Here is a 24,948-nt window from a genome sequence, read left to right on the forward strand (position 1 = left end):
GTTATCAGTAGGCGGCAGTAATGCGACCAAACGCTGTTTGACAACTCTACAGAAGCAAAGAGCAAACGAAGAAGAACACGATTAAACTTCACAGAGGAAGAAATGGCGGGTTCTTCAAAAGAAGAGCAACTCGTTCGACACGTTTATGCTGGATTACAGGTAGAAGAAGCTTTAGCAATGAGTTGTTTGGTTAATGCTCTTTATTTTCCTCCGCATTGTACCGCCGTGATGCGTTCACGCTTCCTACGAAAGCGGGAAACCACAGATCTCCTAAAGCTGATATCTGCCAGCGGGACTGTTTACCGGAAGCTGTTTTAAACATCGGTCTGACATGAATAACGATGCTTATTGGTCACGTTCAACACGTGCTGGATAGTATGCAATAATGATACATAACTAACGTGCTAATATAGATAGTCTGTTTGGTGCTTATGATCTGCTCTGTAATTAATAATCATATACTACAATGAGTAGGCTAGTTCATATAATATATCCTGTATCCCAGACACTGAGCAGTCTGCATGACTGATTCATTGAACGAGGTCAGGTTCAGGGATGAAGCCCCTGCTGAATGGCGTCATTAATGTCCCTTGTTTGCTCTGGGTTGAGGCTGCGTCCTGTCCCCTGGTGGAAGGTCTGTACCTGCAGGAAGCCAGCAGCATGCTGCAGCTGCTGTGCGCTCCCTCTCAGCACCGCACCGACATCCTGAAATGGATCTGCAGCAGGTAGGAGACCGTCCCCCCCTGTTCTCACCTAGCCAAAGATGTCAAAGCCAATCCCTGCCTCCTCCTGTCACTTTACAGTATCAACCCAAACTTTGGCCACTCCAAGACGATGGTGGTGAGATCCAGCAGCCCAGATGTTCTGACCAAAGGTAACGACTCGTTTTCAAAGGCTCACCTTTCTGCTCCGTACATGTTGGCCGCTCTTGTCTATTGATGGACTCTGGCTCTGGTTCTGGTATAAACAGAAATAGCGGCGCTTGGGCAGGAGCTGATGCTGTGCAGGGCCGATGACCTGGACCTCATCAGGGTGAGAGGACGCATCCACCTAGTGGAACTGATTTACATACGTGTGCATGGAAGAAGCAGTGGCATTTCAAGATGTCCTTTTTCAAGCCAGAAATAGATCAAATCCTTAATGGCTATGGATACGTGTAATAAACATAAAGGAATATATGCATCTTATGTAGTGGTTAATGGTTTGTAGCTCTGTATGCTTTGATGTGTGACCACATAGTTTTACCTTGTTCCATGTTTGCTGATGTTCGGTTTGACTAATCCTCTGCAAGTGCACATTTAATATGTCATGTCTTTCTAATGGCACGGTACGTAACATGGATGCTACATACTTGTGTTGCCACTGTGTTATTCAGACTTTCTCCCCGAAAATAAATTCTGACCGGCATGTGTAAATGAGACCATCCGCTCCATTTTTCCATCATGCACAAATAGTTTCCTGGAGGGGAGTTTTTAATGGAGGGGGTGTATTGGCTGTCCCATGTTTCTAGACATGTTTGTCTGATGATTAAATCAAACTATTGATCCAGGGCGAAGCGGGTTCCCACAGGCAGCTCCGGTTCCTGGAGCAGCTTTTAACTTTAGTACCCGGCTGTGAGAAGTCTGCTGGAGACGGACTGGATACTGAGGTGCTGCTGAACGAGCTCTTCACGGCTGAGAATCTGCCTCACCTCTCACGGATGCTCAGACCCGCCCTGGACCCCTGGCCTGCAGACATCAAGTATGTATGCTGCTAAGGCTCTCTGCTGCAGGATGTCATTCTGTCTCTTTATGGTTCTGATGAAATTATCAGTCTTCTTGTGCCCTATTTTTAGGTTTGGTGGATCGCCGTCGTTTCTTGTGTTCCTGCTGCATCAGTGCAGATTTGAAATGTATCATTTGTCCTTGTGTTGTTATTCTAACCCTCACAGGGCTTTATTTGAGGGCGCCAAGTCCTCCCTGAAGCCGAATGGGAAGGTGGCCTCTGACGTGATCGCCCTGCTACAGCTGACTCGGTCGACCCTGGAGCAGCTGCAGTCACAGGTACGAGGCCTCCTCCACCCTCCAGAACTCCATCTCAGCGCTCCCACAGGAATCCGGTCTGTGTTCATGCTGCCTGCCGGTGAATCAGGGTGTCCTCGCTACATTAACCACGTGGGGATGTGAACCTTTGCCACAGACTGAAGTGGTTTAATAGATGGCATAATGTGTTCCCCTCAGTGCGAGTTCCTGGGTGGCGAGGCTCAGTGCGCCGGCGTCTTCTCTCCCAGCTCGCTCCGAGTGGCGGCCTGCGACCTGCAGCTGCTCATGGCCACTTTCAGTCACGCCTTTGAAAGCCACCTTAGGGCGTATTGCAGCAGAGAGCCGCCCTGCTTCAGCGCCAAGGCCGACGTCTTCCAGAGGACACACCAGCTAGTGCTGGCCTTCATCAAGGTACTCCTACCTAGAACCACACCAACTTCATCTGAAGCACACCTCCCCCACTCAAACGGAGCACATTAAAACGTTCAAATGCTGTTTGTATTAAAACCAAGCAAACAACAGCAGAGGATTCTGAAAAAATGAATAATGCAGGTCAGACATTATGGGTTTCTCTCTTGTTCTACTTAGAAGTCTGGCAGCAGAAAATGAACAAGTTGCAGTTGGTGACCTACTTGTTCTGATAGGCTGCTGATGACATCATTGCTGTAATCTAGTGTGTTCAATATGTAACACCCAACAACAAAAGGGTTCATGCAGGATCTGAACTGAAGTCTGAGTCCCGTCTCGTGACTTATGATCCGACCAGTTAGGCCACATTGCCAAGAACAACCTGTCATTTTGTAATTTGAAAATGTTTTCTCACCATTTGACATAAGAACATTGGTCTGAATCCTCCAGTTTGTTGCAGCCAGCAGTTCAACAACACTTTGTTCCTCACTTGGTTCCAATGATTTGATTGGTTTGTGTTTCTCAGGAGCTGGAAATGCTGCAGAAAGTATCGGAGGCTTCTGCATCCCTGACGGAGGAAGTGAACCATCTCCAAACGCAGCCGAGCTACCGGCGCCGAGGGGAGAGGCTCACGCTACGTGAGGCAACGTCCTCTCACAGTCGGGGCCAGAGGCTTTGGGACTTTGACACCGTTTGTCAAATGGTTCCACACAGTCAAAGGATTTGAACTGAAGCTGTCAATATTTGGCTGATGTGTAGAAAGTTTTAGTTTTTATTTAATAGATTAAAAAAAAACTTCTCTTTAGCAATTCTAGCCATCCCCGTTGTCAGTCTCAGGGGTAATTGGACAAATTGTGGAAGTTGTGCACATTGTGGTGTCTGTGTCTGTAGGAACAGGATTAATAGAATTATTAATAATCACAAAGATAATTTACTAAATAAATAAAAACTGTGAACTTGTGTTCCTCACATTGTTAAACCTCTGTCTGATTATTAATCTATATGAGTGGTGGCTCAGGTGTATTGTTAGTGAATTATAAAAGAAAGAAGGAAAGACTCAAAACAAAGACGATCTTAGACACCGCAGCTGGAACTCTGCTGTCAAGGCCCCTTTGAGGACACTAAGCACCAACCGCCTCTCTCTCTACGTTTTTACAACGCAAGTCCTCATGTCTACCGCTGTGTCTGTGTTAGGGTTGGTGATGCCCACCACGGCCCCCCAGGGGTTGCGACCCACAGTTTGGAAATCAGTGGCTATAAACGCAACTTGGAACCTAAATTCTGCTCTTTGAATAGATACAAGGTCCAAGTAACGGGACAGGTCTAACAGAATGTTACGTAGCAGATACCATGGTTGTTTTGCAGCGTTTACTCTGCTCTGCTTTTTTTTACCATGGAAACAATTCTAAGATCATCCACTTCATGTGTTATGTGGTCTTGCCTTTTGGTGTTGCTGAGCTTGCTAGTACATTCCTTCTTTTTAAGAACCGTAGTTATCGACTTGACGCCTGTAGTCCGCATGCCGAGGGCTCCATGGATCAGCTACAGTAGGCCAACTCAACATTTGGAATCCACTGCAGACCCTTTGTCTTCTTCATTTGTCATAGAATGAAGAGGGAACAGTCCACACGTCTTGAGTCTGTGAAATGGGGAAGACTGTAAAATGGCTTTAATTCCCTAACTGTTAATGTGTTGGGTTTGTTTATATCCATCCAAGTTTATGCCAGATGGCGCCAGGATGGCCATCTATTTATTTTCTTAATGGTACACAAGCACGTCATTAATGCTTCTTCTTTCTGTTTTTCAGCGGAACAGTTGGAAGAACTCAGAAAGCGGATTGGAGACGTACTTCCCCTGATTCCTTCCTGATGGCTCACCAGACCTAGCGAATCAATCAGGGTGTGTCTGGTGAATCGAGCAAAGCATATAAAGAAGGATGGTTCTAATAAGACTCTATTGTTTTTGCTAAATGGATTCGTAACCATAAACCACTCTTAAGTAGCAGACACTGCTGTTTAGGTTTTGTCTCTTTGGGAAATGTGATCCCATTCCACTGATGGCCAACATTGTGCCCGCTCGCTTTCTTTGTGACCAACTTGAATTACAGTGCAGAAAGGTTTCATCATTTAACATTTAACTCCTAAATGTAATTAATTGACCATTGCTATTCTTAATGTAAATGTATGTATTGTTTTACTGAATAAATTGAATATTTTAATCCTCAATTGTAGTTTTTAATAGGTTGGCTAAATGGGAAGTTGCCTTATTTTTTTATCTTTCATTTTGTCATCTTTTAAGTCAGTGTCCAGAGAGAAGGCTAAACTCTAAACTGACTCATGCTTTGCACATGTGTAAATCTCTGCTGCTGTGCATCAGAAATATCTCATGGATGGAAGAAACAAATAGACTATATGCATATCAGTTTGTTGGCATGAATTGTTGAAGCGATGAAGTCTGACATCGAGGAAAAAAGCATTGATCAATTGAAGTAACTGTGAGCCACATTTTCACATCTATTAGTGCGCGTCCCACCCGACTAACGCTGCTTTTTGGAGCTGGAGGACTGGCGCCAACATTCTTCAACATATTTCTGTTGACAGCAAAACAAACGGCGTTGAGTTACGTGTAAGGTTCCCTTTTTGATCCCTGAAGTTGTGCTTGCGGGATCTGCGGTGTGAACTTTATTTTTATAATTTCAAGATAAAATACAAAAACATTTTGCAGGCTGGTAAGTGCTTAACAGTTTGCAAATGATGTAGAAATATCCAGACTCGATCCCTTATCCTGGTTTTATGCAATAGCTCCTGGGTTGCTGGCATCGCTACGGTTACAGAGAGGCGTCGTGTTTTAACAATGTTTTGCTTGAACCGGGAAGTCAGAGTCTGTGAATATCATCAACTTTACAGAGCTGTCTCCATCCAAACGCTGCCTGTGCACCATCAGCCTCCTGGGTGGAAGTAGTCGTAGCATCGGCACTTTCATGTCTCCATGTCTGTGTGTTGGGGTTGAACGCAACCAAACCGCTAATTAGGAGCAGGCCTTTAAAAGCACCTGCCGTCAGGGCTTCAATCACCTTCTTGTGTTGTGCTGTACACGTATGTTTGGTTGCATGTTGTGTTGGTTTCTAATGGTGTCTTAAAATCTGTATACTGACACAGACCACCTTCTTGTGTTGTGCTGTACAGGGAATCTGCTGCTGTTTTGCTCCATGATATTTGGTAATCTTTCATCTACTTTGTCATTTCATTTTACTGTTTGTGGTTTTTCTTGCTGTGTTAAGTCAACTTAAGTTTGTTTGTTTTCTTATAATTATTGGTGTTTACTGTGGTTTTATTGTATCTTTAATAAAACCTTCCTAATTACCAACCGGTCTCTGCTTAGTCCACAGTAGCTTGAGTAGTTGAACTTTTATGTCTGCTGACGCTTCTTGGTAAATTCTTCAAGTCACAAAATCCTGTTGCAGTCCAGACACTCGTTGATTACACGCCCCTCTCAGTTGATGCCCCACCCCCTACGCCACATCAGGGTCAAAAGGCAATGTAAAAAAAAATAAGATCCAAATGAAAAAAAAAAAAGAGCTGAAACCAGAAAACACGCAATTTGAATCTAAAAATATACAATCTGCAACGAAAAATCCAAGTGAAGATCAAAAAAAACAATTCATTCAAAATGATAGAACAGAGTCAAAACTATATTCAACCCAAAAATACTTTTTGTCCACTTATTTTAATTTGGAATACATTGTAGTTTTCAATGTTCAAGACCAAAACTTCACATTTGTTTTTCAGATGATTTAGACGTTTGACCTGGATTTGGCTCCATAAATGCAACTTTGGTAAAAAAAATTGAGCAGCAAGAGTTTTTGTTCAGAGACCAAATGTCACAAATGGCCGGGGTGGTGTGGCAAGGAGCAGGACTCAAAAATCCAAAAAGCTGAGGGGAAGAAAAACAAACAATTAAAGGTAGACCTTTGCAAATGACATTCAGGCAGGACAAGAGACAAGGGACACACATGGCTTAAATACACAAGGGAGGTGCAGGTGATTGGACACAGGTGGAAACAAAGGCCCTTTCTCGATATGCGTTCTTGTGTGGACTTTTGTTCTCGTGGACTCGTGAAACGTCATCAGTCGCAGCCCGAGTACTGTTCCGAATCTAAAGTCCGCATTTGGCCGAGAACGGTCATACTACCCGGATGTGACTCGCCCCGCCCATTTTACCGGGCATGCATCGGAGCAGGCTCGTCTGTTCTTGTGAGAGCCAAATATCCCAGAATGCATTTCACCTCAGCAACAGGCAACAACGACAGAGGAAAATAAACACAGCTTTATGTCGAAGTTTATAAATACTACTATATTTAAGTAACGTAATGTAATTTTATGACTGAAGTTAGTTGTTAAAGCAACTTTTGTTGTTAAAGCAAATGTTTGTCAACATTCAGCCTTCGTAACAGTCTGCTCCGTGGATGTGAGGTGTAGTTAACGGACCGTCAGACCCTCCAGCACCGGGCGGTCAGCTCATCTCAGCCCGCACAGAGCAGCCTGTTTCCGGCGAGTCTTCTGTGAAATGCTCCACCGGTTTTCACGTCTCCGTAGCGGTTATACATGAGATTTAACGGTACTATAACGAGTCTTCATAAGTTTTAATGTGGTGTCAGAGACTGATGTTGTTCACCGGTTACGTCTGTTGTTCACCGGTTACGTCTGAGGACAGAGTTTAGATTCATAATTTTATGTTTAAATGTAACTTTAACGTATTGTCTGTATCCGCAGAGTGCAGCTTGTTTATTGTCCATCATTGTGCATTAAAACTAACGATGTTTTAATTAAAGGAGACCGTCATCGAGACTGTAAACCGGCAGCAGAACTTCAGCTTCAAAGAAACTCTGAATTATAATAATAAATAAAAAAATTCCACATATGAATTATTGTATAGTTCTCTGTAAGATCTTTGATGTGTGGTCAGCAGCTTGCTGTACGAGGACCACTACACTGATTATCAGCCTCTTGATGTTTGAGTAACAAGACAAACGGTAGGTGTGTGTGCATTAAAATATTTTAGTATAATAGTTTATTTTTTGTTACTGTATTTTGTTACTGTATCCAACCTCCTCCTCCTAAAATGATAATTATTTTATGATTATATATATATATATATATATGGTGCTCAATATTATATATACCATTTCTAATTTGAAATGAAAATGAAACAAAATCTTGTTAATAGTAAAATATTCAAGTCAAAAATAAATTAAAAACGTATTAGCAAGACCAGCTGACGTGGTGACGTCATCAAGTCAGCTGCTGTTCCAATTGCGGAAATGACCGTTCTCCGTTCTCCCGAACCTGCGAGTCAGGACTCCCGAGTCCGTCTCCAGAGTCTATTCTCGCGGGAACGCAAGTCCGTTCTCGCCGTCTTAGGTATTGAGAAAGTGCCAAAGGGGATGACAGGACAAGTTAGGAAGTGAATCTAACCCAGGGACACAAGAGGCATGAAACTACAAAATAAGACTAGACACGACCCCAAACCGTGACACCAAAGGTTTTTTTAGAGAGAAAGTTTTTGTTTTGCAACCAAAAATTCTAGTTTCATAACCAAAACTAACAAGGATTTAATGAAGGATCAGGGGCGGGAATTTCAAACCCAAGACCAGCCCACTTTTCCATGGTACAGGAAATGGGATATCCTGTAGTTTTTTAAAAAAAATTAATACCATGGTTCAACAATGTAAAGGTTAAATAATAATCCACTTAAACTGAGAAGTTAAGAAAAAATATTCCACTATTCGACAAAGTTAGGTTGATAAATGAACAAAAGCAGAAATAACTAAATAGAGCATTTGAAATGTATCCCACGCTTCAACAAAGAGGCATATTGAACTAAGGTTTACAGTTCAACTCACAGTACAGTATACAGTTACACTGGGAACAGCACCAACAGCATCAGTAACCGCCTCAGCAAATTTATAAAACACTTTTAATCTTTATGGTTTTTTATGGTAAAAAAACAAGTTTCCATCCAGCAGGAATAAACGTCTTTATGGTTCAATGCCTTCGACTCCCAGTGACAAACGCATGCTTTGGCCGACACTTACGGGCCCATGAGAAAGGGCCCATGTCTGCTGTCTACGACCAGCCAACTCGAGAACAATGGCTGCCTACAAGTATTTATACTGATCAATAAAGGTGTGAAAGTCTGTGACCACACCCCCTGGGAGTGGTGACCCCGATCGTTCCTGGGGCAGGTTCCAGGTACACTTGGCTGGTCCCGGCTATTTGGCCTGGTCCACCAACCTTCAGTCTGCTTCTTGAGTCCTTGAACCAAACACTGTCGAGGTTTCCCCAGGTGCCTAACCGACCATGACCTTCAGGCAGAGGAACTGGGCCATGGATCCCTCTCCAGCAGAACTGTGGCAACTAAGAGGGGAGCGAGGCTCTGGTTTCTAGTTCCCACTATCCCACTGCAGTCTGAGTGTGCTTTAGCATTCTGAGTTGGCCCGATGGCTTTGTTATAAATGTAACTTTAACTTGGCATCACTGGTAACCTGCGTCAGGTCCAACTACACCCTGGAACTGGTCACTTATTGGACGATAAAGTAGGTCCTATTGTACCTTATTGCTTAAATTAGAAACATTTTCCTCACTTGGGCGACTGGTTGCTCACAGATTAACCCTTCTGCAGTGACATGTGTAACTTACTATCCGATAGCCCAATTTAGTTCTAAGATACGCTTATCCCCCTGACATCAAACTAACGAATTGAAACAGTCCTAAACAAGCTTCTAACATTAACATTTCAGGAATCAGGAACATTTATTGCCAAAATATGTCAGACAGAATTTCACTTGGTGGTTGGTGCATAACATCAGACAGTAAGACAATGGACAACAAGAAAAATGGCATGTTCAATTTACAAATGTACAATTAAACTCTACAGTATAAAATAGGCTATGGGCGAGGGGGGGTATAGAATAAAAAAATCTAAATTAAAATAAATAAAGGATAAAGCTGATCAAGACTTCATGACTACAAAGGTCTGGGTCGTTAAGTCCTTTGATCCTGGGCTTCTTGGGAACAGGGATGATGGTGGTAGGAGTGTCCCAGCGCAGCACGAGGGACATGGTGTCCAGCGTGTTCTCCTCTCTGGTCGGGCATTTAATAAACGGTTTGTACTTAAGACGTTCGTGGCTGAGGTTTCCTTTGTTAAAAGTCCCAGAGGACAATAACCAAGCAGTCCGGGTTGATCCGCTCCACACGCCGTATCTAGTCGAATTTAAAATACCAGTTCTAAACAACCCGCCCGATCGTTCCTGGGGCAGGTTCCAGGTACACTTGGCTGGTTCCGGCTATTTTGCAAGCGCTGGGCTCCTGGTCCCCCTCAGAGCCTATCGCCAGGTTTCAGTCTGCTTCTTGAGTCCTTGAACCAAACACTGTCGAGGTTTCCCCAGGTGCCTAAACGACCATGACCTTCAGGCAGAGGAACTGGGCCATGGCTCCCTCTCCAACCAGCACCAGCAGAACTGTGGCAACTAATAGGGCAGCGAGGCTCTGGTTTCTAGTACCCACTATCCCACTGCAGTCTGTGAGTGTGCTCTAGCATTGTGAGTGGGCCTGATGGCTTTGGCACCGCGCTGGAGGAGGTCCCCGCTCCGCCTCAACCATCCGGCCCTTCCCCACATGGTCCGCTGCTCTCAGGCCTCTGCTGGGATGTAAACACGTTGGAACGTTGTCCCACAGCACACTCATTTCAAACAACATGGAAGAAGAGCTTGGCCTGCGGCCACTTAACTGAACTCCTTCAGACACCACAGAGATGTTGGAGTTATGGGATCACGGGTTGTTAAACATACTTGTATGAATTGACATATACAAATATTACCAACTTCCTATTGCTGTGTATGCTATGAATACTTGTATTTGTTAATTCAGACCCAAGTGGGTTGGATATCGTCAGTGTTGTGCCTGAACGCGTTCATTGAACGATAGTTCATGAACTCGTTCATATTTTGGGCGAACGTGAACTGAACGTACTGTATTAATGCCCGATGAACGTTACTGTGAATTCGTTCATTCTGGTGTCTGTGAACGGCACGTTCTTTCAGGTTAACATCGTTCAATGGGGTGCCAGATTTCTATAGAAAACACACCGTAAACGCGCCTTAGTAGTAGCGGAAAAAACACCCAATCCGGCAACACCAGCCACCAGTGTCGCACCGCCGCATGCGTCATCAAAAAAAGAGAAATGCACGGAGGCGACAGCTGCATGTAGCAAAGAGGCGGCGTATAATAATTTAAATGAGTTTTAGGAAGTTTCTGACAAGGTCAGTGAGGATGGGAGGAATCTGACCTTTCTTTGCAAACATTTGCACCTTAATGATAACTGTCGTGTTTTTATTCCTTATTTAAAAAAGACCATTCAAGCAGCATGTGTTTGAGAATGTACTGTAGGGGTGAACGCTGCAGCTGCTGCTAGTGTGGAGTGAATGGACATTAAAACATGAACATTAAAGCAGCAATGGGGAAATGCTATCCCCTCAATGCTAATGTAAACCCTGGTTGGATAAGGATTCAAAATTGGATATGAAGATTAAATCTGATGCATAGCTTCAGTGTTTAAACTGATAAAATATTTGCTGTCTGTGGTTCTGGGCTATGGCAATAATTTTGAAAAATAATAGCTTGCAGCAACATATGGAAAAAAAGAACTGAACTAGTTGGAACTGTGAACTTAGTTCAAATATTTAAGTTTGAACTATGAACTGAACTAGTTCATTTTAAAATTTGTGAACTGAACTTTGAACTAGTTCATGTAGAAAGTGAACTTTCCCAACACTAGATATCGTGGTGTGCACTCGGGCTGGGCAGTGTATCGGTTGAAAAGGTTCACACAACCGTCATACTAGTGTATAGTTGAGACGACGACACTCTTCAGCAGACAGATTAATATCTTGTTCACTGCTCACCGACGGGGCTCAGCAGTCGGAGCTACTTGTTTTCTACTACTACATTACTTTGGCCATCCTCGTTTAATGAAACTTTGAGGCCGTTACAACAATATCCAGCAGGCTACAACCTCATGAACCTTTAAAAGTTCGACACCGACACTTTGAGCTAAGAACTTTGTCCAAACTTGGGTTGAGGGTTCTTGAGTGATGCTTACGTACGAATTCAAGTGTATTAATGCAAAATACGGTTCCCTGTTTCCCAGATTACGTGGAGAGTAATGGAGCAGATTTAATGTGGCGCAGCCTATTTGAGACAAACATTTGCAAATGGAGCCAACGTACCTGGTGGTTCTTTGGATGATTTCTTCCTGAAATACAAAAGCAAGCAAGGTTTCAGCTTAACCACGATCGACAATGCTATGAAGGCACTGACGGGAAACAAAGTCATATCAGACAATCAGATTAGGGTTGCAAAAGAAAGTACTAACCTTTGAACCTGAGGACAACTAGTATTCCTATTAGTAATATCATTAGTAATATTACTACAAAGATAATGTAATGGTGTCTTGAAGCCGCAGCACAAATAGCATCGCTGGTCGGGCTTCCTTCTTTGACCTGTACTTTGGTTTCTGAGCAACTGTCAGAGAAGAGAAATGAAAAACAGCTTTAGTGCTTTTGGTGTAAAACAACTTTTAAGATGCCTTCATTATGTTAGAGGTATAAAATAGGTACGTGCCCACGTTAAAAACAAAACATGACAAGGACCTCTATGAAAAAAGATGTACTGAAAGTGACCAAATGAAGTGGTCTCTCTTGAATCCCCTGATGGGAGTGGGAGGGGTCCATTTCAGAGGAAACTTCTGCCATTTAACTCAACTACATGTGAATAAACTTCTATGCAGAGTGATCATTTAGCGCCACGGGCAGGAAAAGGAACACTTTTTACAGACATTCTCCAACAAACAAGGTCTTACGTGGTCCAAAGTGTACAATTCAGCCCCTCCAGTGAAAAACTGCCTGGGGGACAAGGTTCACACACTGTGTCAGTTCTTCTGGTCCCTTGGAGAAACAGACAAAGCTGAGATGAATGACTCAGGAACACATCACCCAACCATCAGCACCATGTATCAGAGTCTGTGTCTTCATCGAGGGAGTGATCATGCACACTAGTACCCTCGTTCTGATGACATTCAGGGGGGCAACTGAGAGGCTCAATAAATTCTGCTTTAAGTGAGTATAGAGACCAGGACAAGACCAGACTGGAGGACATGTGACATGTGTTCTGGACATGGACGAGTCACAGACATGCCTGAGCTGTGGCCTGGATGCTGTGAGCTCCATATGTACAAAGAGATCAATGAGCCGTGGACGAGTCCTGTGAGTTTTTCTCACCACGCTCTTTAATCATGTGACCAGCTCCACAGCCTGAATGTCTGCGTGACAAACTACATCCTTTATCATCCACCAAGGCCTCACAGAAGTACCCAGTGATGACGTCACAGATGGTGTCACTTTTTGATGTGCAGCCCTGTTGGACAAAGAGACCACGACCTGAAAGCCAAACATATTATATTATAGTAACATTTATACATGACATGAGTGGACTGCAGCAAATAAACAGAATGATATGAGACGGAAGAAAAGGTTGCATTTAAAAGCATAATGTTTTGTAATTACATCATTCATTTTTCCACCTAAAGAGAATGTTTGTGGACAAGATACATTTACTGTAATGTTCATAATGACCATATATGTCTTTTATTGTGAATTGGCTCTATCACTTATAATAAACTCTACAGATATACGGTGTGGTGCATTTAAGGCTCCATATAAAGCACATACTTGCTACCTCACAGAGACTAAGGCTCTCTCTTCAGCCAACATGGCATCAACCTCGCAGCACATTGTCAGATTCATTTTAAATCAAATAGCATCCATTACCAGTTTAATTTTGCCCAGTATAATACTAGGAGGGGGTCCCTAATGAAAGGTGGCTCATCTGAATGTGGACATACCTTGGTCACAGGAGCTGCAGGGGAAACATTTAGTCAAGCCGTTGGGTTGGTTCATAAATGTCCCGTTCACACAGGGGACACATCGCGTGCCTGACTGAGGAGTGCAGTCTCTTCTAACCACTGAACCTGAGGAAAGAGGATCTTATGACTATAAAGTGCCTTTGGTGTCCTCATCAGAATCACTTGGCCCTCGTGAAAATGGAGCAGAATAATGAAGCGAACATTTACACACATATCAGTACATGGATGAGTTTCTGGAAACATGTTTCCTTCGTTTAATACCATTGCCTTTTTTTGGATGTCCCACATTCTGCTCTGTTAATGTAGTAAGTGGTCAAATGATACAAAATCCCCAAAAACAAATGTGACTTTGATGTCCACGAGACATTTGATAAAATGAGTCTTTATGACCAGAGTCTATATATAGTAACCTACTTTCATAATTAATAATGAACATTTTGTGTCCCTGAGATTGCACTCCACCTGTAATACCAGCGCACCTCTTTCATTGGATGTCCCACATTCTGCTGAACTACCTACAGTGTGTGTAATAGGTGGGCAAATTATGCTTCAATGTTAACAAGTTATTTGATAAAAGTATCCAGGAATATTCTATTTTCATAATTATCATTTTGCATTTCCACCCTGTCACTGTGGAGTTTTTTCCTTTTTATCCTCTTCAGTGGCTATTTGTACAGTAAGTATTTAAACCCATATTATGTGTGGCGCTGGATCTTGTCAAGCTTAACATGTCCACTCTGTCATAGAGAGAAAATTATTAGAAAAACATTTCAGAAATGGGTTTGTTTAAAAAAAAGTGCACAGTAACAGGGGGGGGTGACACCCCCCTAAAATGAGTCTAATTATTGTTGGCGGTTTTGGACACGCGCTCGCAGCAGCGGGGCAGAGCACCAGTAACGCCCCGCCTGTCCCAGAATGTCCCAGCCTTTAACTACTACACCTCCCCCCCCTGAAAAGTGGGATCTTCACCTTCGTGGCACATCGGACAACACTGGCCGTCTCTTAGCTCGTACTCCTTGGACAGACAACACTTCCCTGGAGCCATGAGGACGGAGACACAGAGGACTGCTGCCCCTGAGGAGGAACAGTTAGTTAGTTCAACTCACACTAACTTCACCTCAGAACCTTCTTTTGCTGTGAGACACTTACAGAAGACACGCCGAGCCGAACGCATTCTACATCAGATTTGTTTCAACAGAGTTAATACAAGCGTTTAAGTTCCGCTAAAATGTCGCCATTTTTGTTATTTCTTTTTCCCTGTCCTCCGTAATGGCGGCTGGGTTTTCTGGATCGTTGGAATGTTAAAAAGCTTGGAGGCTTCTGCCCTTCAAATAACACTTATCTTTACCCGGAGTGAGGCGGACAAAGAGCTACATCCTCCATTTAAGAACAGCGGGATATCGGCGTCAAAATACCCAAACAATCGCAAAACATAAATCCCTGGTTTGTTTCTTTCCCGACTTTTGAAAAAGAAAGTAGAAGCGCTGTAGCGAGACCGGAAGTACACACATTTCACAGTAAAAGTCACCTGCTGCTGCCATCATCATTACTTTAAATATGATTCATATTACTGCCATCATAAACCAACATCTTTCTGCTCTCCCTCCCCACAGAAGCCTCTGTGGATGGTGGTTCTATCTGATGGTGGTTGTCCCTGCAGTGGTCCTGCCGTACACTTGTTCTGCTACTTGCTATTACTTGTATCATCCCTGTTAGAGGAATTGAATGTATTGTACATTTTTTACATTGTTGATTGTGTACACATGACATCCATTGCAGTCTGTCCATCCCGGGAGAGGGATCCCTCCTCTGACGTTCTCCCTAAGGTTTCTTCCCTTTTTTCCCCATTGAAGGGTTTTTTCATATTTTGGGGAGTTTTTCCTGTGCCGATGTGAGGGTTTCGGGACAGAGGATGTTGCATGTATACAGACTGTAAAGCCCTCTGAGGCTAATTTGTAATTTGCGGTTTTGGGATTTACAAAATAAAATGAATTGAATTGAATAAGACAAAGGGGTTTCAGGTTACTGCAGCATATTCACACCTGGATGTGAAGAGGATGAACCAGGAGGAGAAACTTTGACTAAGAAGCCAATGACACTCAAATGCAACAAAAGACAAACCTGGGAGTTTAAGAACTGCAGCCGCTTTGACTTGGTCAGAGAATTTTCTATTTCGCGAAATACATCACTGTATTCCACTTTGTAAATTGTATTCCTTATCACTTTTAGTTATTAAATACATTTTTATTTTAAAATTCAAGTCATGTGACTCTTTTGATTCATCGTAGTGTGATCTCCCTCGAGGGGCCTCCAGAACCGTAACAATGTAAGCAACAATACTCATTAATCAGTGCACTATTTGATGCAATGACTCACTGCTGTTGCCATGACATGTGAGGTCTGCTCTGAGGTCACTTTACCGTCGAGGTGCCTTTAAGAGTCGAAGGTAACCAGTGGTTATGTACAAATGAGCAGTTTTTGGAGTAGTCCATTGTTAACACACAATAACCTTCTTACACCATCTCAGGTGAACCGTAAAAGGGTTCAAAAAGGCTTGCGCGTGTTGCAAAGCAATTCACTGGCAGAACACTAGATGCAGTAATGTTTTTTTGTGTGTGGAAATCGCTGGTTTGTTTAACGGATTTTTTTGCCCTATTCACTTGTCCCGTATTTTGCTCCACAACTTTGTGCCCCCTTCACCCGGAAAACCAACTTTTGGGGAGATCTCCCTCCATGAATTGGAGGTCATTCGCGCGTCCTTATAGTCCGCCAATGACGGGTTGTATCAGTGGTCATATTTTTAAAGCTCTTCAATTTGATCCCCTCCACAAGCTAGCGTCTCCTACACATCATGAAATCTAACCCACTTCTGCCTGGATTAACGAATAAAAGTATTATTAGCACACAGCAATATGAAGTTGTAGAATATTTTATGTGAGATGTTACAGTCATTACATACAAATGTGTTTAACAACCCGTGATCCCATAGCTTTAACGTCTCTCTGGTATCGGAAAGAGTTCAGTTAAGTGGCAGCAGGTCAAGCTCTTTTTCCATGTTTGAAATGTGCTGTGTTGACATCCCAAAGAGTCCCAGAGGTCCTCTTCACTTGGACAGCATCTGACCCTTGAGCTCAGCACGATACCCACAGTCAGAAGCCCTTGCTGGCCAGCCACTGCTTCAACTCACTGTCGACATGACCTTTGACCTTCAATGTCATTGTGACCTCGTTGACCTGCGTGGATGGCTCCTTCCCCATCACCTCCTTCAGATGTTGTTTCACGTCCTTCTCCAGAGCCCAGATGTCCCCCTCCACTTTCCGTACGAGCGTTGTCCTGCGGCTGCCGTGGGTCATGTCGGTGTACACCGGGATGTTGTGCATGCGGGAGCGGCGGACCATGTAGGGCAGAGGCGGCGGGGTGTCTGCCGGAGAAGTCCAGCCGGACGGGGAAGGACCGGCGTGTGGAGGCGGAGCGGGGACCCGGGAGGGCGGGATCAGCCGCTCCACGAACTTGTATTCCTCCGTGGATTCTAACGGGACACTCGTTCGGTCTTCTGGGGCAGCGTAACTGACAAACCTGAGGCCAACAGCCGAGGCAGGAGGTCCCGGTGCTCGGATATAGAGCCTGAGAGCTGCGTGGAGGACAGCAGTATGCGCGGTGCGGAGAGCCGCCATCTTGTATGCCAGGCTGCCTCTTCTTCTTCTGCTTCCGGGTTACGGGTCTGCCGCCCGTTGCTGCCTCTCACAGGTCGGGATTATATGACAGCTGGGTGTCGTTCTGACGTCAATGTGCAGAAGATTTAAAACCAAAGTATTTAAGTAAGTATTTCTGAATACTTGTGTTTAAAAATATGACTTTTGAGTATTTTTTCATTTGTATTTGATAGGGCCGATAAAAATTATAATGTAATTTGTAACAAAATACTTATTGTGGAATCATGTAGTTGTATTTGAAATACTCAAAATACTTTCTACTGAGCAACAAACTGGACGAACTTCAGCTGCTGGTGAGCAGAGACAGAGACCTTTCTACATCCTCCGTTTTGTGCTTCACGGTGCCTCTGTGGACCGGACTCCGCGCTCCAGCTGGCGGGCTTCCAGCTGCTCAAAGCGGACCGCGACACAGAGCACGCCGGTAAGACGGAGGGTGGAGTCATCTGCTTCTACTCCAACATGTGCAATGACGTAACAGTGATCCTACAACACCGTTCCCTCTCAGGGAACTCGAGCTGCGTAAAAACGCGTGCTTTATGACCGCGTCATGAAGCACGTGTGAAATTTAACCAATTGCGAGCTGGTACGTCCTAGGCGGGGGACGCAAATGGACGCAAACGGATCTCGCGGAGGATTCCGGGACGGCTGAGGCCTTTTCCCGGCCTTTCACTGTGGGATCCAGGCGTTCGTTTCCGAGATTGTTTTCTGCTCAATGTTTTTCCTCCACAGAAGCGGCCTTATCGGGTAATGAAGGACACAGAGAGCCTGACATGAACCAAGCACACCAACGATCAACAAGCAGAAAGAGAGTCCATTCCAGATCCACCTCATGCAGGATCAGGAGCCATATATTGCCACATATGCTACACACAGAGAGTAATTTGTCTTAATGGTTTGTGTGATGTAAAAAAAAAAGTAAAATTAGATTAAAAACATACAAGATAAGATGTAAGAAGTTGAGCCAATTGACTGCAGGGGATTGCACTGCTGATGACTCAGATTTACAGATGCCTGACTCCTCCGAGGCGTAGCTGGCGAACCAGGGAGGTGAGTACAATAAGGTCACCTAGCTGGAACCAGTGAAGAACCCAAGTGGAAGCCATTAGGGTCACTTTTAGAGGGGATTAATAACGCCCGGGGGGTTAGTAGGGTCTGTAGGATGGAGCTCAGTGGTGGATCTGCAACGCAGGGATTGGTGTGCAATGGTGCCACCTAGACCACCAGTCAACTTACAAGTTTTTTTGGTTTGGTTACATTAATGGTAATAGAATACAGATATAGACATATACACACATATATGTATTTAAGCTAAGCGCAATTCCTAAATGAGAAAGATAAATAGTGAAGAAACTGTAAACAATATATATATATATATATATATATATATATATATATATATATATATATATATTGTGACGTCACGGGAGGCCACACCGCTCTCTGCGGAAGAGTTCAAGGAGTGCTCGGACACCGATTAACAGAAAATAATGTTTTATTGTTGTTCAGGGGGTTCTAACAGAAATGAATGTTCTCCGGGATAAACTTAAGTAGACCCTCTCCTTGAGGTAAACTAAAACACCGGTTCCCTCCGGCAGGGAAACACCCTTCTTCTCTCTTACTGTTTTGTCGTGGTCTGGTCCGTTCTTCAGCGCCCAGTCTGCTGCTCCTTTCTTCCAGCTTTCCCCCCTTCTACTCCCTCTCTCTGCCTCTTAAAAACCCTTCAGTTCATTATGTGTTGATCTGTCTCAGGTGTGCGTGACTGGAGGGGTGGGGTTCCCGGGTCCACCAGCAGTTGGGGCCATAGCTGTCCCAGGACCCAGCCATCTTCTGGGGATGTAGCGTCCCTCCAGGACCCAGCCTCTCGTGACGCCACACATCCCTCCCCTCGAGACCGACGTCCTCGTCGGGGCAAAGGAGGTGTAGAAGGCGTCCCGTCTGGAGAGGGCATCCGCATTGCTGTGGCTCTTGCCTGCTCTGTGGACGACAGAAAAGTTAAATGCTTGTAGGCTTAAAAACCACCGGGTAACTCGACTGTTGGTTTCCCTGTTCCTGGCCATCCACTGCAGAGGGGCATGATCCGACACCACCGTAAAGCGTCTGCCCAGGAGGTAGAATCGCAGTGATTCCAGGGCCCAGGTAATCGCAAGGCATTCCTTCTCCACCGTGGAGTAGTTCTTTTCTCTTGGAAGCAGTTTTCGGCTTATGTAGAGGATGGGATGTTCCTCCCCATCATGTGTCTGTGCGAGTACTGCTCCCAGCCCCACCTCGGAGGCATCTGCCTGGACAATGAATTCTTTCTTGAAGTCAGGCGCCACCAGGACTGGACCGGAACACAGCGCTTGCTTCAGGTTGACGAAGGCCGCCTCCGCCGCCGGGTTCCACCTCACCATTCGTGAGTGTCGTTTGGTTGTCAGCTCTGTTAACGGTGCAGCGATGGTAGCAAAACCCGTGATAAAACGTCGATAGTAGCCAGCTAGGCCTAAAAACGATCTCACCGGTTTCTTGGTGATGGGCTGGGGCCAGTTTTGTATAGCCCGCAACTTTGCTTCCTGAGGCTTGACCAACCCCCTCCCAATGGTGTACCCCAGGTAGTTTGTCTCACTGAAGGCCAGCCTGCACTTCTGGGGGTTTGCTGTGAGGCCTGCATCCCTTAGTGAATCAACCACCGCTTGCACTCGGGGTAGGTGGCTGGCCCAATCCGGACTGTGGATGACCACGTCATCCAAGTATGCCGCTGCGTACCTCTTGTGGGGAGCCAGGACTCGATCCATTAGCCGTTGGAATGTGGCGGGCGCTCCGTGGAGACCAAATGGGAGCCGGGTATACTGGTAGAGCCCCTCCGGTGTGGCGAAGGCAGTCTTCTCCTTGGACGCCGGTGTCAGGGGCACCTGCCAGTAGCCTTTTGTGAGATCAAGAGTGGTTAAAAACCGGGCATGCCCTAAAGAGTCTATCAAATCATCAACCCGCGGCATTGGGTAGGCATCAAATTCCGACACTTCGTTCAACTTCCGAAAGTCATTGCAAAACCGTATCGACCCGTCTGGTTTGGGAACCAGTACAATGGGGCTTGCCCAGGCACTTTGAGACTCTTCGCTTACCCCGAGCTCCAGCATCTTCCTTACCTCCTCCTGGATGGCCACCTTACGAGCCTCCGGCACACGGTACGGGCGTTGGTTTACCTTTTTGCCCGGCACGGTGCGGATCTCATGTTGTGTTACTTCCGTGTGCCCGGGGTGGGAGGAGAACACCTCTCGGTTACGATCCACCAGTTCCAGTGCCATCTGCCGCTGGTGGGGGGACAGGTTTGGACCCAGCTGCACCTCTTTCCGCGCCGGGTCCGTGGGTTCCGTGGTGGGTAGACCGTTGAATAGCGCCTCCCTGGCGTGCCACTTCTTTAAGAGGTTGACATGGTAAATTTGTTCAGGTTTTCTTTTATCCGGTTGCCTTACCTTATAATTTACCTCTCCCACCCGCTCAATGACCTCATATGGTCCTTGCCAGGTTGCCAGGAATTTACACTCGACGGTAGGTACCAGGACCAGCACTCTGTCCCCGGGCTTGAACTCTCTGGGTTGAGCAGACCTGTTGTAGGTGGCCTGCTGTTGCCGTTGAGCGGTCTCCATGTGCTCCCGCATCATGGGATAGATGGCTTTCATTCTCTCCTTCATGGCCCCGACATGCTCAATTAGTGTTCGCTGTTGGCATGGTTGCTCCTCCCAGGCCTCCTTGGCAATGTCCAGCAGTCCTCTGGGTCTGTAGGAAAGCAAGAGCTCAAAGGGTGAAAACCCAGTAGATGCCTGCGGAACCTCTCTCACCGCAAACAGTAGGTATGGTAGCAGATGATCCCAGTTGCGCCCATCTTCCCCCACTGCTTTTCGCAGCATGGATTTAAGTGTTTTGTTAAAACGTTCGACTAATCCATCGGTCTGAGGATGGTAGACTGAGGTTCTCAGTTGCTTAATCTTCAGTAAAGCGCAAAATTCTTTCATTACCCTGGACATAAATGGTGTGCCTTGGTCCGTCACTATCTCTTTGGGGATCCCCAGACTAGTCGGACACCGTAGTTTTCTCTGGCCCCCTCCCAAACTTGATCAGTGACGACATGTATAGCCGCATGTCGTCATTCCGCCGCTGGTCGTCGAGGTGGTGCCCAGTAAATAATGTGGGCTTCGTTGATCACTGGAAAACGTTTTGGGGAGTGCCTGGTCTGATTAGGAGGGACGGCATCCATCCAACTTTGGATGGAGCTCAACTCATTTCTAAGAACCTGACCCAGTTTCTTAATGGACTTAATCCATGACCCAGAGTTCAGACCAGGAAGCAGAGTCGCAGTCTTACACACTTCTCTGCGCTTCATTCCGAGCAGTCACTCAGCGTAATTAACTCTATAGAAACTGTTTCTGCCCCACGGACACCGTTATTTAAGTTAAAGGTAAACAACCGAGGAGTTATATTTAATAACTTAATAAAAGTTAAATGTAACAATACAACTGTGCAACAAACTAGGAGAATTAAAGGGGGTCTTTTGAATATTAGATCTCTGTGCTCTAAAGCTGTTTTAGTAAATGAACTAATATCTGACAACCATGTTGATATTTTCTGTCTTACTGAAACATGGCTATCGGATGGGGAGTACTTTAGCTTAAATGAAGCGACTTCTCCAAGTCATGTTAATACTCATATCCCCCGAGGCACAGGCCGAGGGGGTGGAGTGGCAGCTATTTATGACTCCTGCCTTTTAATAAACCTTAAACCTAAACTGGATTATAACTCATTTGAAAGTCTGACTTTCAGTCTTTCACAACCAACCTGGAAAATAATCCAGCCGGTTCTCTTTGTAATAGTGTACAGGGCCCCAGGTCCTTATTCTGAATTTTTATGTGAATTTTCACAGTTCTTAACGAGTTTGGTCCTTAAAACGGACAAGGTAATTATAGTGGGTGACTTTAACATTCATGTGGATGTCGATAACGACAGCCTTGGTACTTCATTTCTCTCTTTGCTGGAATCAATTGGTTTCTGTCAGACTGTAAACAAACCAACTCATTGTTTTAACCACACCCTCGACTTGGTTCTTGTGTATGGTATTGTGATAGAACACTTAACAATCTTTCCACAGAACCCTCTCCTGTCCGACCATTGTCTGATAACCTTTGAATTTCTACTGCCGGAATCTCCTCCTCCTGCCAAGGGTTTCTACAGTCGATGTTTATCGGACACCGCTGTAGCCTCATTTAAAGAAACCATTCCCTCTGCTCTAAGTTCAGTGTCCTGTCTCAAGATATCAGAAGACTCCTGTGAAAGCTTCAGTCCGTCACAAATCGACCATCTTGTCGATACTGCCACAGGCTCTTTGAGAATGGCACTGGACGGTATTGCTCCCCTCAAAAGAAGAATGGCAACAAGAAGGAAGTTCGCCCCTTGGTATAACTCTCAAACCCGGAACCTAAAGCAAACTGTGCGGAAACTTGAGCGGTTATGGCGTTCCACCAAATCAGAAGGATCTAGGCTAACTTGGCAAGACAGCGTTAAAACATATAAGAAGGCTCTCCGTAACGCAAGAGCATCCTATTACTCATCATTAATCGAGAAAAATAAAAACAACTCCAGGTTTCTCTTCAGCACTGTAGCCAGACTGACAGAGAGTCACAGCGCTGTCGAGCCGTGTATTCCTGTGGACCTCAGTAGTAACGACTTTATGAACTTCTTCAATAATAAGATTCTGACTATCAAAGAGAAAATTGATGGTCTACTACCCCCAACCGGAGCCAACCCGTCCGCGGATGTAGGATCCTTGGATGCAGCCGTGGGCCCTGATACCTACTTGGATGGTTTCTCTTCCATCAACCTTGATCAACTGACTTCTACAATTTTGAAATCCAACTCTTCCACTTGTCTCCTGGATCCGATTCCAACTAAGCTGCTTAAGGAAGTTTTTCCGTTAATTAGCATATCCCTACTGGATATTATGAATCTGTCTTTGTTGACAGGACATGTACCACAGTCCTTCAAGGTAGCTGTAATTAAACCTCTTCTGAAGAAACCTACCCTAGCTCCAGAGGTGTTGGCTAACTACAGACCCATCTCTAATCTTCCCTTCCTCGCTAAGATCCTGGAGAAATCTGTCGCGAATCAATTATGTGACTTTCTACAAAACAATGCTTTGTTCGAGGATTTCCAGTCAGGATTTCGAATGCATCACAGCACAGAAACGGCACTGGTGAAAATTACAAATGATCTTCTACTTGCATCGGACCAAGGACTTGTATCTTTTCTTGTATTGCTGGACCTCAGTGCTGCATTTGACACCATCGATCACCGTATCCTGCTGCAGAGACTGGAACACTTGATTGGCATCAAAGGAACTGCACTCAGCTGGTTTAAATCTTATTTATCGGATCGATCCCAGTTTGTGTTTGTGAACGGTGAATCATCGAGGACCACAATTGTTGGTCACGGAGTCCCACAAGGTTCTGTGCTTGGACCGATTCTATTTACCCTGTACATGCTTCCTTTGGGCGACGTTATCAGAAAACACCGCATAAACTTCCATTGTTATGCAGACGATAGTCAACTGTATCTATCGATCAAGTCAGAAGACACCAACCAACTTGTTAGACTTCAGGACTGTCTTGGAGACATCAAAACTTGGATGACCTGCAACTTCCTGATGTTAAACTCGGAAAAAACGGAAGTTATCATGATAGGCCCAGAGCGCCTTCGAAGTCAGCTGTCACGTGATACAGTCTCTATGGATGGAATTGCTCTGGTATCCAACAGCACCGTCAGAAATCTTGGAGTTCTCTTCGACCAGGATATGTCCTTCAACTCTCATATAAAGAAGACTTCAAGGACTGCCTTTTTTCATCTACGGAATATATCGAAAATCAGGAACTTCCTGTCTCAAAGTGATGCAGAAAAACTAGTTCATGCATTTGTTACTTCTAGACTGGATTACTGTAATTCTTTGTTATCAGGCTGCTCTTGTAAATCGCTTAAACCTCTCCAACTGATTCAGAATGCTGCAGCACGTGTATTAACAAGAACTAAGAAATGGGATCATATAACTCCTGTATTAACTTCTCTGCACTGGCTTCCTGTTAAATCAAGAATAGAATTTAAGGTACTTCTCCTCACCTACAAGGCACTTGCTGGTGAGGCACCGTCTTATCTTAAAGAGCTTGTTACACCGTATTGCCCTACAAGGCATCTACGCTCCATAGATGCTGGGCTACTTGTGGTTCCTAGAGTTTTAAAAAGTAGGATGGGGGCCAGAGCCTTCAGTTATCAAGCTCCTCTTTTGTGGAACCAGCTTCCACTTTCAGTCCGGGGGGCAGACTCGGTCAGTTCATTTAAGATAAAGCTTAAAACGTTCCTCTTTGATATTGCTTATAGTTAGGGCTGGCTCAGGTTAGCCTGGACCAGCCCTTAGTTAAGCTGCTCTAGGCTTAGACTGCCGGGGGACTTCTTAGGACACACCGAGCCCCTCTTTCACTCTCACACTCTCACTCTCTCCTCCCACAATCATCCATGTTTTGTTTTATTAATGTACATCACTAATTAAGCTTCTTTCCGGGAGTTTTTTGTGCTTTCTCGCCTAGCAGGTCTCCGTGGATCATAGTTTCGTGCGGACCCCGGTTCTGACTGCTGGCTCATGGCTCTGCTGACACCTGCTGCTGCCATCATCATTACTTTAAATATGACTCATATTACTGTCATCAAAAACTAACATCTTTCTGCTCTCCCTCCCCACAGAAGCCTCTGTGGATGGTGGTTCGATCTGATGGAGGTTGTCCCTGCAGTGGTCCTGCCGTACACCTCTTCTG

General features: G+C 44.9%; 3 protein-coding genes across 8 annotated transcripts; 1 reads left to right on the forward strand and 2 right to left on the reverse strand.

Annotated features, from left to right (window-relative positions):
- Positions 1–37: 37 nt before the first annotated feature.
- On the forward strand, positions 38–4,654 carry haus7 (HAUS augmin-like complex, subunit 7). Of its 4 annotated transcripts, none has more exons than XM_037479403.2 (9): positions 38–159; positions 610–725; positions 804–874; positions 971–1,032; positions 1,550–1,740; positions 1,931–2,042; positions 2,220–2,432; positions 2,956–3,067; positions 4,237–4,654. In XM_037479403.2, the coding sequence occupies exons 1-9, from the start codon at positions 103–105 to the stop codon at positions 4,296–4,298; spliced, it is 996 nt and encodes a 331-aa protein (XP_037335300.2). In that variant the 5' UTR covers positions 38–102; the 3' UTR covers positions 4,299–4,654. The 4 variants fall into 4 exon arrangements, with proteins under 4 accessions (XP_037335300.2, XP_062418906.1, XP_037335298.2 ...); XM_037479401.2 differs by lacking the exon at positions 38–159 and adding an exon at positions 166–274 and having other exon boundaries at positions 608–725; XM_062562922.1 differs by having other exon boundaries at positions 2,956–4,654.
- Positions 4,655–9,408: 4,754 nt separating this feature from the next.
- Positions 9,409–14,890, reverse strand: LOC119201623 (tumor necrosis factor receptor superfamily member 14-like). Of its 3 annotated transcripts, none has more exons than XM_062562933.1 (8): positions 14,559–14,890; positions 14,379–14,483; positions 13,389–13,514; positions 12,766–12,924; positions 12,348–12,432; positions 11,862–12,010; positions 11,716–11,741; positions 9,409–10,127 (listed from the first exon to the last, which is right to left on the reverse strand). In XM_062562933.1, the coding sequence occupies exons 1-8, from the start codon at positions 14,581–14,583 to the stop codon at positions 10,083–10,085; spliced, it is 720 nt and encodes a 239-aa protein (XP_062418917.1). In that variant the 5' UTR covers positions 14,584–14,890; the 3' UTR covers positions 9,409–10,082. The 3 variants fall into 3 exon arrangements, with proteins under 3 accessions (XP_062418917.1, XP_062418915.1, XP_062418913.1); XM_062562931.1 differs by having other exon boundaries at positions 9,409–10,130; XM_062562929.1 differs by having other exon boundaries at positions 9,409–11,741.
- A 1,432-nt stretch (positions 14,891–16,322) lies between these two features.
- On the reverse strand, positions 16,323–17,126 carry mrpl49 (mitochondrial ribosomal protein L49). The gene has a single exon (XM_037479418.2). It carries the CDS (start codon positions 17,081–17,083, stop codon positions 16,559–16,561), a length of 525 nt encoding a protein of 174 aa, XP_037335315.1. The 5' UTR covers positions 17,084–17,126; the 3' UTR covers positions 16,323–16,558.
- Positions 17,127–24,948: the final 7,822 nt, after the last annotated feature.

The sequence above is a fragment of the Pungitius pungitius genome, chromosome 1 (assembly GCF_949316345.1).
Source record: "Pungitius pungitius chromosome 1, fPunPun2.1, whole genome shotgun sequence".
Lineage (NCBI taxonomy): Eukaryota > Metazoa > Chordata > Actinopteri > Perciformes > Gasterosteidae > Pungitius > Pungitius pungitius.

Coding starts and splice junctions, on each gene's coding strand:
- haus7 (XM_062562919.1), top strand. CDS start 178: ATGAGTTGTTTGGTTAATGCTCTTTATTTTCCTCCGCATTGTACCGCC. Junction 875..970: donor CCCAGATGTTCTGACCAAAG/GTAACGACTCGT, acceptor TGGTATAAACAG/AAATAGCGGCGCTTGGGCAG. Junction 1,741..1,930: donor CCCTGGCCTGCAGACATCAA/GTATGTATGCTG, acceptor TAACCCTCACAG/GGCTTTATTTGAGGGCGCCA.
- LOC119201623 (XM_062562929.1), bottom strand. CDS start 14,583: ATGCGTTCGGCTCGGCGTGTCTTCT. Junction 13,515..14,378: donor TTGTCCGATGTGCCACGAAG/GTGAAGATCCCA, acceptor CTCTTTCCTCAG/GTTCAGTGGTTAGAAGAGAC. Junction 12,433..12,765: donor TCACATGATTAAAGAGCGTG/GTGAGAAAAACT, acceptor TGTTTCTCCAAG/GGACCAGAAGAACTGACACA.
- mrpl49 (XM_037479418.2), bottom strand. CDS start 17,083: ATGGCGGCTCTCCGCACCGCGCATACTGCTGTCCTCCACGCAGCTCTC.